General features: G+C 39.7%; 1 protein-coding gene across 3 annotated transcripts in view; it reads left to right on the forward strand.

The window, feature by feature from the left end:
- PPP1R42 (protein phosphatase 1 regulatory subunit 42) overlaps positions 1 to 13,689 on the forward strand; it is a 67,865-nt gene that overhangs the window by 17,972 nt on the left and 36,204 nt on the right. For all 3 annotated transcript variants that reach the window (XR_007728319.1, XM_050802045.1, XM_050802046.1), the window contains one exon: positions 663 to 779. Coding sequence is in view for 2 of the 3 variants with exons in the window: in XM_050802045.1 (XP_050658002.1) it covers positions 663 to 779 (117 nt within the window). In the remaining variant the exon portion in view is untranslated. The remainder of the gene's footprint in view (positions 1 to 662; positions 780 to 13,689) is intronic.

Below are 13,689 nucleotides of genomic sequence, written 5' to 3' on the forward strand. Positions count from 1 at the left end.
TTTGCTCTGTCTCCCAGGTGTGATCTCTGCTCACTGCAACCTCCACCTCCCAGGTTCAAGCGATTCTCCTGCCTCAGCCTCCTGAGTAGCTGGGACTACAGGCGTGTGGCACCATGCCCAGCTAATTTTTTGTATTTTTAGTAGAGATGGGGTTTCGCCATGTTGGTCAGGCTGGTCTTGAACTCCTGACCTCAAGTGATCCGCCTGCTTCACCTCCTAAAGTGCTGAGATTACAGGCATGAGCCACTGCACCCAGCCCCTATGTAAGTACAAATGTTAGTAATATTTAGCACAAAATGATAATTTGCTAAAGCTACAGTATTGTGTTACTTGTTTATTGGGGCATCTTTTTTTCTTTCTTTGCTTTTTGATTCTTGGCTTTTTTATTCTATAAGTTTATTTTGTATCTTGGAAAAGAAAAATATGACTTATGGAGGAATTATAGGGAGAAAGGGTAAGTTATATGACATACTGTGGTTCTAAAACTTTCATCTGAAAAAAAAAATGCATTAAAAAGCATTTCATGGCTTTTGATGTTTTTACCTAAAGAGTAAAACAACCTGAACTGATCAAGCTTAAAATTTTCAAAGTTTAGGATTTCTGGTTCCTATATACAGTATTTAGACTATTTACTAATGCTAACTTGGTTATTTTTCTTACAGAAATCCCTCTCTATATTGAATATCAGCAATAATAATATTGATGACATTAGAGACTTAGAAATACTGGAGAATCTTAATCAGCTCATAGCCGTTGACAACCAACTTCTGCATGTGAAGGTAGTGTAAAGAGAAATTAATTTTTAAGATATTTACATGAAATTATGATTGAAAAATATGTGTTTTGAAATAGCTATAAAATAAATATATCACATTAGAAACTACTCTGGATTTTTTCTAAAATTAGCTAATGAATCCCTACTTCTTAATGTATTTGTGTGTATAATTCTGTCCTCTTATTCAGTTTTCTGCTTTATACTCCAATACCTCTATCCCTCACCAACAGAAGAAAAGTTTCTCTGAGACGGGAAGTATTTCTTCTTTGCATTATTTTCTCATCAAACTTTTTCTTCTAGAGACTAGATTTCTTGCCCCTTAAGCCTGATCTCCCAATGAATGAGTTTCTAGTAACTATGACTAGACCTGAACTCTCTCTTGGCTACTTCTTTTTGGGGAAGTACTTGAAATTATTCTGATTGAACTTACTCTAATTTGTACCAGCTATATTAATGTCATGTTATATCATATCATGCCATATTCATTCAATTATTCATTTAATCAAATATGTATTGGCCATCTACATATTTGTCAGGCACTAATACTACTCAGCGTAGAACAAAGGAAGGAATATACGATCTTGATCTTCAAGAATTTGAAAACAAGGTCGACCAATCAACCAGTAATGAGACTACAATATGATACTGTTTTTATAAGTATTGTGATAGCCCTAACTCAGCCTAGGGCTATAGAAGGCTTCCTCGAAACAGTCATCCATGAGTTGAGCCATTGCTATGACCTTAAAGTTTCTAGTTTGGCAATGGAATGAGCTGTGGTATAATTTCTTGACATACGAACCACAGGAAGAAGAATGAGCTTCTTTCTCCCAAAACAGCTTTTGTTTCAGAACTACTTCCACACAGCCATTTGTTGACCCTAAAAATGTTACGTTGACCTTGTTTCCAAATTCAGATCTATGACCTGGTTCATCCCAAAGCTGCTATAAGCAATAGATAATTATGAAAATAAATATATGTATTCTAGCACAAATGAATTCCTCAAAATATCTAAAATGCCATTGAATAATCAGGGTGAATGTTTAAAATAAGAAGACCTTAGGAAGCACAACTCAATTAGTTGTTTCAACTTACAATGTGAAAAATGTAAGACATTCATGGGATAAATTCTGAATTAAAATATATTTTACATTTTATTTTATTTTTTTCTTTTTATTTTGAGACAGAGTCTCTGTCGCCCAGACTGGAGTGCAATGGCGAGATCTCGAATCACTGCAACCTCTGCCTCCCAGATTCAAGTGATTCTCCTGCCTCAGCCTCCCGAGTATCTGGGATTACAGGTGCCTGCCACCACACCCAGCTAATTTTTATATTTTCAGTAGAGACGGGATTTCACCAGGTTAGCCAGGTTGGTCTTGAACTCCTGACCTCAGGGGATTCGCCCACCTCAGCCTCCCAAAGTGCTGGGATTACAGGTGTGAGCCACCGCACCCGGCCCTTTATTTTATTTTTTGAGACGGAGTCTCACTCTGTTGCCCAGGCTGGAGTGCAGTGGCGTGATCTTGGGTCACTGAAACCTCCGCCTCCCGGGTTCAAGTCATTCTCCTGCCTCAGCCTCCTGAGTAACTGGGATTACAGATGTGCACCACCATGCCTGGCTTATTTTTGTATTTTAGTAGAGACAGGGTTTCACCATATTGGCCAGGCTGGTCTCGAACTCCTGAGCTCAAGTGATCTACCCGCCTCAACCTCCCAAAGTGCTGGGATTCTAGGCGTATGCCACTGCACCCAGCCTGGTAATGGCCATTACTTTTAAAGAGTTATTCTATTATGCTTTTTAACTCCAAACAGAGAAAGGGGAGTTTGATAACAGGGCAAAACTTCTAGCCTCTAAATGATCCCAAAGGAGGTTTTTCTGCATGACATTAAGAAAAGCTGTTTTGCCTACATGATTACTCTTAGACCATGTTAATAATGCATACCCAGAATAAATGTGCAGCCAAAATAAATATCTTCATTATTGCTAATTATTCTATCTAATGACCAACATCTAAATCCTCTTTTTTTTTTTTTTTTTTTTTTTTGAGACAGAGTCTCGCTCTGTCATGCAGGCTGGAGTGCAGTGGTGTGATCTTGGCTCACTGCCACCTTCACCACCTTGGTTCAAGAGATTCTCCTGCCTCAGCCTCTCAAGTAGCTGGGATTACAGGCATGTGCCACCACGTCCAGCTAAGTTTTGTATTTATAGTAGAGATGGGGTTTTGCCATGTTGGCCAGGCTGGTCTCGAACTCCTAACCTCAGGTGACCCACCTGCCCCAGCCTCCCAAAGTGCTAGGATTACAGGCGTGAGCCACTGCACCTTACCCAAATCCTCTTTAACGACTGAACTCCATATTATCTCCCCTATGTAGCTTTTCCTGAACCTCCCCATCAAGTTAATCTATTAAAGACTGAACTCCATATTATCTCCCCTATGTAGCTTTTCCTGAACCTCCCCATCAAGTTAATCTATTAAAGACTGAACTCCATATTATCTCCCCTATGTAGCTTTTCCTGAACCTCCCCATCAAGTTAATCTATTAAAAAATATTTACAGGCCGGGCGTGGTGGCTCAAGCCTGTAATCCTAGCACTTTGGGAGGCCGAGACGGGTGGATCATGAGGTCAGGAGATTGCGACCATCCTGGCTAAGACAGTGAAACCCCGTCTCTACTAAAAAATACAAAAAAACTAGCCGGGCGAGGTGGCGGGCGCCTGTAGTCCCAGCTACTCGGGAGGCTGAGGCAAGAGAATGGCGAATGGCGTAAACCCAGGAGGCGGAGCTTGCAGTGAGCCGAGATCCGGCCACTGCACTCCAGCCTGGGCAACAGAGCGAGAATCCGTCTCAAAAAAAAAAAAAAAAAAATTACAGTAGTCCCAACTTATATGTGAAGGCTACATTCTAAGACCCTCAGTGGATCCCTGAAACCATAGGTAGTATTGAATGCTATATATATTAGTTTTTTCTAAGTGTACATATCTATGATAAAGTTTAATTTATAAATTAGGCATACTAAGAGATTAACAACAATAATAATAAATGGAGGCTGGCTGCAGTGGTTCATACCTGTAATCCCAGCACTCAATCAGGAGATTGAGACGATCCTGGCTAACGCGGTGAAACCCCATCTCTACTAAAAATACAAAAAATTAGCCATGCATGGTGGCGGGTGCCTGTAGTCCCAGCTGCTCGGAGGCTGAGGCAGGAGAATCGCTTGAACCTTGGAGGCAAAGGTTGCAGTGAGTCGAGATGGTGCCACTGCACTCCAGCCTGGGTGACAGAGCAAGACTCTGTCTTTTAAAAAAAAAAAAAAAAAGGGAGCGGTTACAATGTCAGCATCACTGCTCTTGCACTTTGGGGCAAGTGAAATAAGGGTTGCTTGAACACAAGCACTACAATAACCACACAGTAGATATGATAACCTAAGTGACTAATGGGTTGGTAGCATGTATAGTTTGGAAATGCTGGACAAAGGAATAATTCATGGCCCAGGCAGGACAAACAGGCCAGCGCAAGATTTCATTATGATACTCAGAACAGCATCCATTGTACTCAGCTGGGCTAGGCGGCTGATGCCTGTAATCCCAGCACTTTGGAAGGCTGAGGCAGGCCGATCACTTGAGGCCAGAAGTTTAAGATCACCCTGGCTGACATGGCAAAACCCTATATAATTTGCCCCGCATGGTGGTGCACACCTGTAATCCCAGCTACTCAGGAGGCTGAGGCAGGAGAATTGCTTGAACTCAGAGCCAGAGGTTGCAGTAAACCAGGATTGTGCCACTGCACTCCAGCCTGGGTGACAGAGTGAAAAAAAGAGTATCCATTTTAAAACTTACAAATTATTTTTTCTGGGATTTTCCATTAAATATTTTTGGATGACAGTTGACTGAGGGCAACTGAATAACGGGGTTGGGGGAACTACTATATTATATTCCACGTTCCAGGCACTGTTCTAGGCCCTTGGAAAAACACATCTTAGATACTGGAGATACATGATAAATAAGACAAAGTCTCTACCCTCGGCCAGGCACAGTGGTTCACGCCTGTAATCCCTGCACTTTGGGAGGCCGAGGTGGGTGGATCATGACATTAGGGGTTTGAGACCAGCCTGGCCAACATGGTGAAACCCTGTCTCTTTTAAAAAAAAAAAAAAAAAAAAGAGGCCGGGCGCAGTGGCTCACGCCTGTAATCCCAGCACTTTGGGAGGCCGAGGTGGGTGGATCACGAGGTCAGGAGATCAAGACCATCCTGGCTAACATGGTAAAACCCCGTCTCTACTAAAAATACAAAAAAATTAGCCAGGTGTGGTGGCGGGCGCCTGTAGTCCCAGCTACTCAGGAGGCTGAGGCAGGAGAATGGTGTAAACCCGGGAGGCAGAGCTTGCAGTAAGCCGAGATTGCGCCACTGCACTCCAGCCTGGGCCACAGAGCAAGACTCTGTCTAAAAATAAAGAAATAAAAATTAAAAAAAAAAAAAAAAGCCTCTACCCTCAAGGCGCTTACTTTACAGAGGTACAAGGGAGGAAATGGTAAGAAAATACATAAGCAAGGCCGGATATGGTGGCTCATGCCTGTAATCACCGCACTTTGGGAGGCCGAGGCAGGAGAGGATTGCTTGAGGCCAGGAATTCAAAACCAGCCTGGACAACACAAGAAGACCTTTTCTCTACAAAAAAAAAATTAAAAAAGAAATTAGCAATTTGCTTCGTGTGATGGCATGTGCCTGGACTTAGGTACTCAGTCCCAGGTACTCAGGAGGCTGAAGTGGGAGGATCGCTTGAGCCCAGGACGGGATCCCTTGCCCCAAGGGATCCCTTGCAGTGAAGCAGTGACCTGTGATCCATCCATCGACTGCACTCCAGACTGGGTAATAGAGTGAGACCCTGTCGCAAAAAAAAAAAAAAAAAAAAAAAAAAAAAAAAATTTAAAAAAGAAGAAAAGAGAAGAGAAGAGAAGAGACCTAAGCAGAGAAGATTTTGAAAAGTGCTATGAGGGAATTAAATAAGATAACAGAAAAAGAGGAGTCAGTGGATATTTTAGATCAGGTTAATATGAAAGGCCTCTGAAGAAATGACATTTACATTGAGATCTGAAGGATGAGAAAGAAGATATGCAAAGAGCTAGGGAAAGAACATGCCAGGCACTAGCGAAAGTAGATGCAAAGGCTCTGAGGCCAAAGAAAGCTTGAGTGTCCAAGGAACACTGTAGTATGGTACCCAGTGCCTACCTTAGTTTCTGATACATTGTAGGTGCTCAGTAAATACACTGTTGAGTGAATGAAGAGGCAATAGTACAATATGAGATTAGAAAAGAAGGCACAGAGGCCAAATCATAAAGGTCATTTTAGGATATAATCACAAATTTTTACTTTATTCTAAGTATAATAGAAAGCCACTGAAAGGATTGTTTTCTTTTTCTTCCCTTCCTCTGTCAATTGAAGGATTATTTTAAAAAAAAAAAAAAGATTTATCTACTGCTATATGTGCTATATGAAGAATGAGTTTCAAGAATGACAGCAAAGAGATCAGTTGGGAGACTACTGCAGAAGTTAAATAAGAGAAGATGGTTGCTTAGAGATGAAGAGGAGTGGGTGGGTTTGAAAGTAATGAGTTATATTTTAAGGTGGAATTCACATAACTTGTTGATGAGCAGGATGTAGGCATAAAGGAAGGGAAGGAATCAGGATGACTCCTAAATTTTGTGTGAGGAAACGGGAAGACAGTAGTAGCCTTTATAAGGAAGAAACAGAAAAATTCCACCTTGTGAAATGCCTGTTGGATACTGAAATGGACATGTCAAGTAATCATCTGGAGTTTAAGGGAGAAGTAAGATTGGAAAGTTTGAGAGTCAATAGCATTTACATGATATTTAAAAGCCATGGCATGAGGTGAAAGACAATAGAGACAGAAAAAAAAAAATGAGGCCAAGACCAATCACAGAAACACTCCAGTATTTAGAGATCAGTTAGAAGACTCCATCAGGAGTCAGTGATGTAGAAGAAGAGAAAAAGGAGTTTCAAGAAAGAGGGAGTGGCCACTTGCACTGAATGATGTTGAATGGTTAACATGAGGGCAGAGGAGAGTTTAAAGAACATCTGGATAGAATATCTGAACAACAAAGTTACAGGGGATAAGTTTAATTTGTGAAGAAGTTGAACCACAGAGTCTGTGGGTCAAAAACCACAGCAAATGGTAATGCTAAAAAAACAAACAAACCAAAAAAACTCACAAGTGGGTGGACTTCATGAAAGACTAAACACTGAAATGTTAGCCAATATTTCTCTCCCTCTCTTACATACAAGTAGGCTCTACTCTCAAAACCCTGCCTGCATGGCTTTAAAACATTGGGCAAAAGTTGGTGAATTCATTCCTCTTTAGGGAAACTGACTAGCTCACGACAAAACATCTCCCAATCCTGACATTTAAGAGTTTCAGAGGGAAATGCCAGCTGCCTGCCCAGTTGCCCCACAGTGAGACAGTCAACAAGCCTTGCCCTCTCACAGAAAGCTCTCATTCACTTTAATGAATAAACAGGCAGCTCAGGATTAGGAGACCTCTGAAAAGAGCCTCTAAAATCAAAGAGAGAGAAACAGAAACAAAAAGAAAGAATTCCAAAGAAATAAATCATGTGGAAACAGGAAAACAATCCTTTAAAATCCCACTATAATTTCCCAAGAGAAATGAAAAAGATTCCATAAACTTGAAATAAAGCAAGATTCTATTTTTTAAAAGAAACATGAATAACAGAGCACTTAGAAATTAAAAATAGGATGAGGAAATTAAATATTCAATATAAAGTTAAATGATAAAATTGACAGTCTCCCAGAAAGAACAAACAAAAAACTGAATATAAGCAAGTAGAAAAGAAACTTACAGAATTAATTCAGAAGATATGACTAATAAGAGTACCAGAATCAGAACCAGAATCAGAGAATAGGTATCTTAGTCCATTTGTGCTGCTATAACAAAATACCTGAGACTGATTAATTTATCAGCAGAAACCTACTTCTGAAAGTTCTGGAAGCTGAGAAGCCTAAGATCAAGGCACTAAAGGTTGGTTTCTGGCAAGGGCTGCTCTCTGCTTCCAAGATAGAGCCTTGGGGCATCCAGAGGGGATGTGTCCTCATACGGCAGAAGGATGAAAGGAGCAAAATTACCCTTTTATAAGGTTCTCATCCATTCATAAAGGCTCTGCCCTCATAAATTAGTCACTTCCTAAAGGCCTACCTCTTTTTTTTTTTTTGAGACAAAGTCTCGCTCTGTCGCGCAGGCTGGAATGCAGTGGCACCATCTAGGCTCACTGCAAGCTCCTCCTCCCGGGTTCACGCCATTCTCCTGCCTCAGCCTCCCAAGTAGCTGGGACTACAGGTACCCGCCACCACGCCCGGCTAATTTTTTGTATTTTTAGTAGAGACAGGGTTTCACCGTGTTAGCCAGGATGGTCTCGATCTCCTGACCTCGTGATCCACCTGCCTCAGCCTCCCAAAGTGCTGGGATTACAGGCATGAGCCACTGTGCCAGACCCCAAAGGCCTACCTCTTAATACTACTGCATTGGCAATTAAGTTTCAACATATGTCCAGGAAGAATAAGGCAGGGAAAAAAAAAGTTTCAACATATGAACTTTGGGGAACACATATGGACCATAGCAATAGGGGGAAAATGGAGAAATATGTTTTTAAATTATAAAGACAATCTAATGGGCCATGATGTAGTAACCAGGACCAGAATCGCCCTCCATAAAAACAAAGAGAAACCTAGACAAAATATGTGAAACAACTTTTTCAGACCTTGGACAATAGGCAGCACAGGCCTGTTGTCCCTAAGAGAAAAAAAACAACAAAATGAATATCGACCACAGTGCAGGGAGAGGAACAGCAAACAAGAACCACAAAAATCTTGCTTTCAGATGTAATCTTGTGGGGGGAAAAAAAAAGAAGAAGCAGCATGAAAATGTAAATCATAACCTGAGAAAAATCAGTCCAAAAAAAAAAAATACCCAGAAATGACATGAAAGATAGAATTAGGAGAGAAGACTTTAAAAAAAAAAAAAAAAAAAGGCAATTATAAATATACTGTAAAATTTAAAGAAATTGTGAACAGAAAGGGAAGAGAAATGGAAAGTGTGGGGAAGACATAACTTCTAGAGCTAAAAAATATTTATTTATTTATTTATTTTATTTATTTTTTGAGACAGAGTTTCACTCTTGTTGCCCAGGTTGAAGTGCAATGGTGCAATCTCAGCTCACTGCAACCTCCGCCTCCAGAGTTCAAACGATTCTCTTGCCTCAGCCCCGCCTAGCAGCTGGGATTACAGGTGCCTGCCACCACACCCAGCTAATATTTATTTATTTATTTATTTTGTATTTTTAGAGAGACGGGGCTTCATCATGTTGGCCAGGCTGGTATCGAACTCCTGACCTCAGGTGATCCACCTGCCTTGGCCTCCCAAAGTGCTGGGATTACAGGCGTGAGCCACCAACTAAAAATATTCCTAAAATAAAAAATTTATTGGATAAGATTAAAAATATTCCTAAAATAAAAAATTTATTGGATAAGATTAAAAGTAGATTAGCCATTGTGCAAGAAAAGATCAGTGAACTTAAAGACATAGCATTAGAACTGTCCAAAGTAAAGCATGGAAAGAAAAAACACTGAAAAAAGAAAACAAAACAAAAAACCGGGGGCAACAGAGCGAGCCTCTATCTCAAAACAAAACAAACAAGCAAACAAACACAGAACAACAACAAAAATAGTGGCCCCAAAATTACCAAATTTGATGAAAATTTTAATCCCTGATCCATGAAGCTCAACAAAACCCAAACAGGAAAATCCCAAAGAAAATTACACCAAAGTACACTACAGTAAAATTGCTAAACAACCAATGATAATAAGAATATCTTAAAAGCAGCCAGGCACAGTGGCTCACGCCTGTAATCCCAGCACTTTGGGAGGCCAAGGTGGGCGGATGACTCAAGGTCAGGAGTTTGTGACTAGCCTGGCCAACATGGTGAAACCCTGTCTCTACTAAAAATACAAAATTAGCCAGGTGTAGTGGCTCATGCCTATAGTCCCAGCTACTTGGGAGGCTAAGGCAGGAGAGTCGCTTGAACCCAGGAGGCGGAGGTTGCAGTTAGCCGAGATTGCACCATTGCACTCCAGCCTGGGCGACAAGAGCAAAACTCCATGTAAAAAAAATATATATATGTACATCTTAAAAGCTACCAGAAGAAAAGACATTTAAAAGATATTTTATGTACATAGAAAGATAAGAATTATTACAAGCTTCTTGTCAAAAGCCATACAAGCCAGAAGATCATGAAACATATTTAAAATGCTAAAAGAAAAACACCCTTGTCAACTTAGAATTATATATCCAGTGAAACCATCCTTCAAAAAAATGAAGGCAAAATAAAGAAAAATAAAACCTAAGATAAATTTTTTTTTAGACAGGGTCTTACTCTGTTGGCCAGTCTGTAGTGCAGTAGTGTGATCGCAGCTCACTGCAGCCTAAATTTCCTAGGCTTAAGTGAACCTCCTGCCACAGCCTCACTGTAGCTGGGATCACTGATGTGTGCAACCACACAAGCAATAAAATGAAGGCAAAATAAATAATAACTATATAGCATGGGGTTTATGACATGTAAAAGTAAAATAAACAGTAACAATAGCACAAATGACAGGAATGGAGAAAATAGTGACATATTGTTGTCAAGTTCTTACATTACACGTGAAGTAGTATCATGCTATTTGATAGTAGCCTGTGCATATTTAAAAATGATTGTTTTAAACCCTGAAGCAACCACTAAAATACAGTCAAAGATTTTTACAACTAGTAAGCCAATAATTAAGAGAAACTCAAATGCCAAAAAAAAGTAGGGGACAGGAAAAGAAAAAGGAAATAAAGAACAGATAAGACAAATAGCAAGACAGTAGTCTTAAACTCAGCCAATATCAGTAATTATATATTAATATTAATATTAATAATTATATTAACAAATAATTTAAATAGTTCAATTAAAAGGCAGAGATAGTAGGACCAGAGAACAGATAAGACAAATAGCAAGACAGTAGTCTTAAACTCAGCCAATATCAGTAATTATATATTAATATTAATATTAATAATTATATTAACAAATAATTTAAATAGTTCAATTAAAAGGCAGAGATAATAGGACCAGATTTTTTTTAATCCAATCTTAGCTGGGCATGGTGACACCTGTAATGTCAGCACTTTAAGAGGCCAAGGTGGGAGGATTACTTGAGCCCAGAAGTTCGAGACCAGCCTGGGTCTTGTTATTTATGCTTTAAAAAAAATAAAAAATCCAATAGTACTCTCTGGAAGAAACACACTTTATACATAAAGATATGTGAGTTAAAAATAAAATTATGGGCCGGGCGCGGTGGCTCAAGCCTGTAATCCCAGCACTTTGGGAGGCCGAGACGGGCGGATCATGAGGTCAGGAGATCGAGACCATCCTGGCTAACATGGTGAAACCCTGTCTCTACTAAAAATACAAGAAAATTAGCCGGGCGAGGTGGCGGGCGCCTGTAGTCCCAGCTACTCGGGAAGCTGAGGCAGGAGAATGGCGTGAACCCGGGGGGGCGGAGCTTGCAGTGAGCCGAGATCGCGCCACTGCACTCCAGCCTGGGGCACAGAGCAAGACTCCATCTCAAAAAAAATAATAATAATAAAATAAAATAATGAAAAAAATATACTGCAAACACAAGTAATATGAAAAATGAAATGGCTACATTAATATAAAATAAAATAGATTCTAGGACAAGAAATATTACCAGAGATACATAAGGAAAATTTATAATGATAAAAAGTGCCAGTTCTTTAAGGAAACATAACAATCCTCAAAGTTATGCTCCTAGCAACAGAATTACAAGCTACATGAAGTAAAAATTCACAGAAGTAAAAGGAGAAATTGACAAATTCATAATTATAAATTATATCATAATTTTTGAGCCCAGGAGTTCAAGACCAGCCTGGGCAACATGGTGAAACCCTGTCTCCACTAAAAATACAAAAATTAGCCAGGCATGGTGGTGCATGCCTGTAGCCCCAGCTACTCAGGAGGCTGAGTTGGGAGGATCGTTTGAGCCCAGGAGGTGGAGGCTACAGTGACCAAGATCACAACACTGCACTCCAGCCTGGGCAACCGAGTGAGACCCTGTCTCAAAAAACAAAATTATCAACATAATCCGTATGAAATGAAACAAAGTCCATAGAAATCACAAAGAAAATTAGAAAATACTTGAACTGAATGAAAATGAAAACAAAACATTTGAAAATTTGTGGGATACAGTAAAGTAATGCTTAGAGGGAAATTTATAGCTTTGAATGCTTATAGTAAAAAAGAAGAAAAATTATAAAATGACAACAAGAATGAGGGAAAAATACAAACAATAATGATAATAAATTTAAGATGAAGAAAAATTAAAACAATGCTCTAATCTTGTACGTCAAGCAGCAAGAAAAATACATGCAAATTAAATACAAAATAAATTTGAAGGAAGGAAATGAAAAGGAAGGAAAGAAGGAAATAATGAAAATAACAGCAGAAATTAATGAAATAGAAATATAGGCAACCATTAGAAAAAAATCAATGATGCCAAAAGCTGGTTCTTTGCAAATATTAATAAAATTAATAAACTTCTATCTAGGCTGTTCAAGAAAACAGAGAAAACACAAATTAACAATATCAGGAATGAAAAATATGTCACTACAGTTAAAAGGATAAGACGGGAATGTTGTAAAGAACTTTATGCCATAAAGTTGGCAACTTAGTTAAAAACATATTCCTTGCAAGACATAAATACCAAAACTGATATAAGAAACAGGAAGTCTGAATAGCTCTGTATCTATTAAATGCATCATATTTCACAAATAAAAATATTTCCACAAAGAGAACTCCAAGACCAGATTACCTCACTGGTGCACTTTATCACAAAATTAGGAAAGAAATGATACCAATCTTACACAAACTCTTTCAGAAAACAGAAAAGCAAGGCCAGGTGCAGTGGCTCACACCTGTAATCCTAGCACTTCAGGAGGCCAAGGTGAGCAGATCTCTTGAGCTCAGGAGTTCCAAACCCAGCCTGGGCAACGTGGTGAGACCCCATCTCTACAAAAAATACAAAAATTAGCCAGGGCTCATGCCTGTAATCCCAACACGTTGGGAGGCCAAGGCAGGAGGATCACCTGAGGTCAGGAGTTCAAGGCCAGCCTGACCAACATGGTGAAACCCCGTGTCTACTGAAAATGCAAAAATTAGCTCGGTGTGGTGACATATGCCTGTCATCCCAGCTACTTGGGAGGCTGAGGCAGGAGAATCTCTTGAACCCAAGAGGCAGAGGTTGCAATGAGCTGAGATCATGCCACTGCATTCCAACCTAGGCAACAGAGTGAGACTCCATCTCAAAGAAAAAAAAAAAAAATTAGCCAGCCATGGTGGTGATCATCTGTAGTCCCAGCTACTCAGGAGGCTGAGGTGGGAGGATCACATGAACCCGGGAAGTCGAGGCTGCAGTGAGCTGAGATCATGCCACTGCTCTCCACCTGGCTGGGGGAACAAAGTGAGACCCTGTCTCACAAAGAAAAAAAGAAAGAAAACAGAGAAGCAGGGACTACTTCCCAACTCATGTTATCAAATCAGCAATATTACAAGAACACTGCAGAGCAATATACCCTAGGAACAGAGAAGCAAAAATCCCTACTAAAATATTAGCAAATCAAGTCCAAAAATATATAAAGAGATAACACGCAAAGACCAGATGAGGCTTATCTCAGGAATGCAAGATTGTTTTGGCATTCAGACATAAATCAATATAATTCACCAAACAGAATAAAGGAGAAGTATTATATGATCATCTAAATAGATGCACAAAATGCATTATATTCAGCACCATG

Source organism: Macaca thibetana, chromosome 8, assembly GCF_024542745.1.
Source record: "Macaca thibetana thibetana isolate TM-01 chromosome 8, ASM2454274v1, whole genome shotgun sequence".
Taxonomy (NCBI): Eukaryota; Metazoa; Chordata; class Mammalia; order Primates; family Cercopithecidae; genus Macaca; species Macaca thibetana.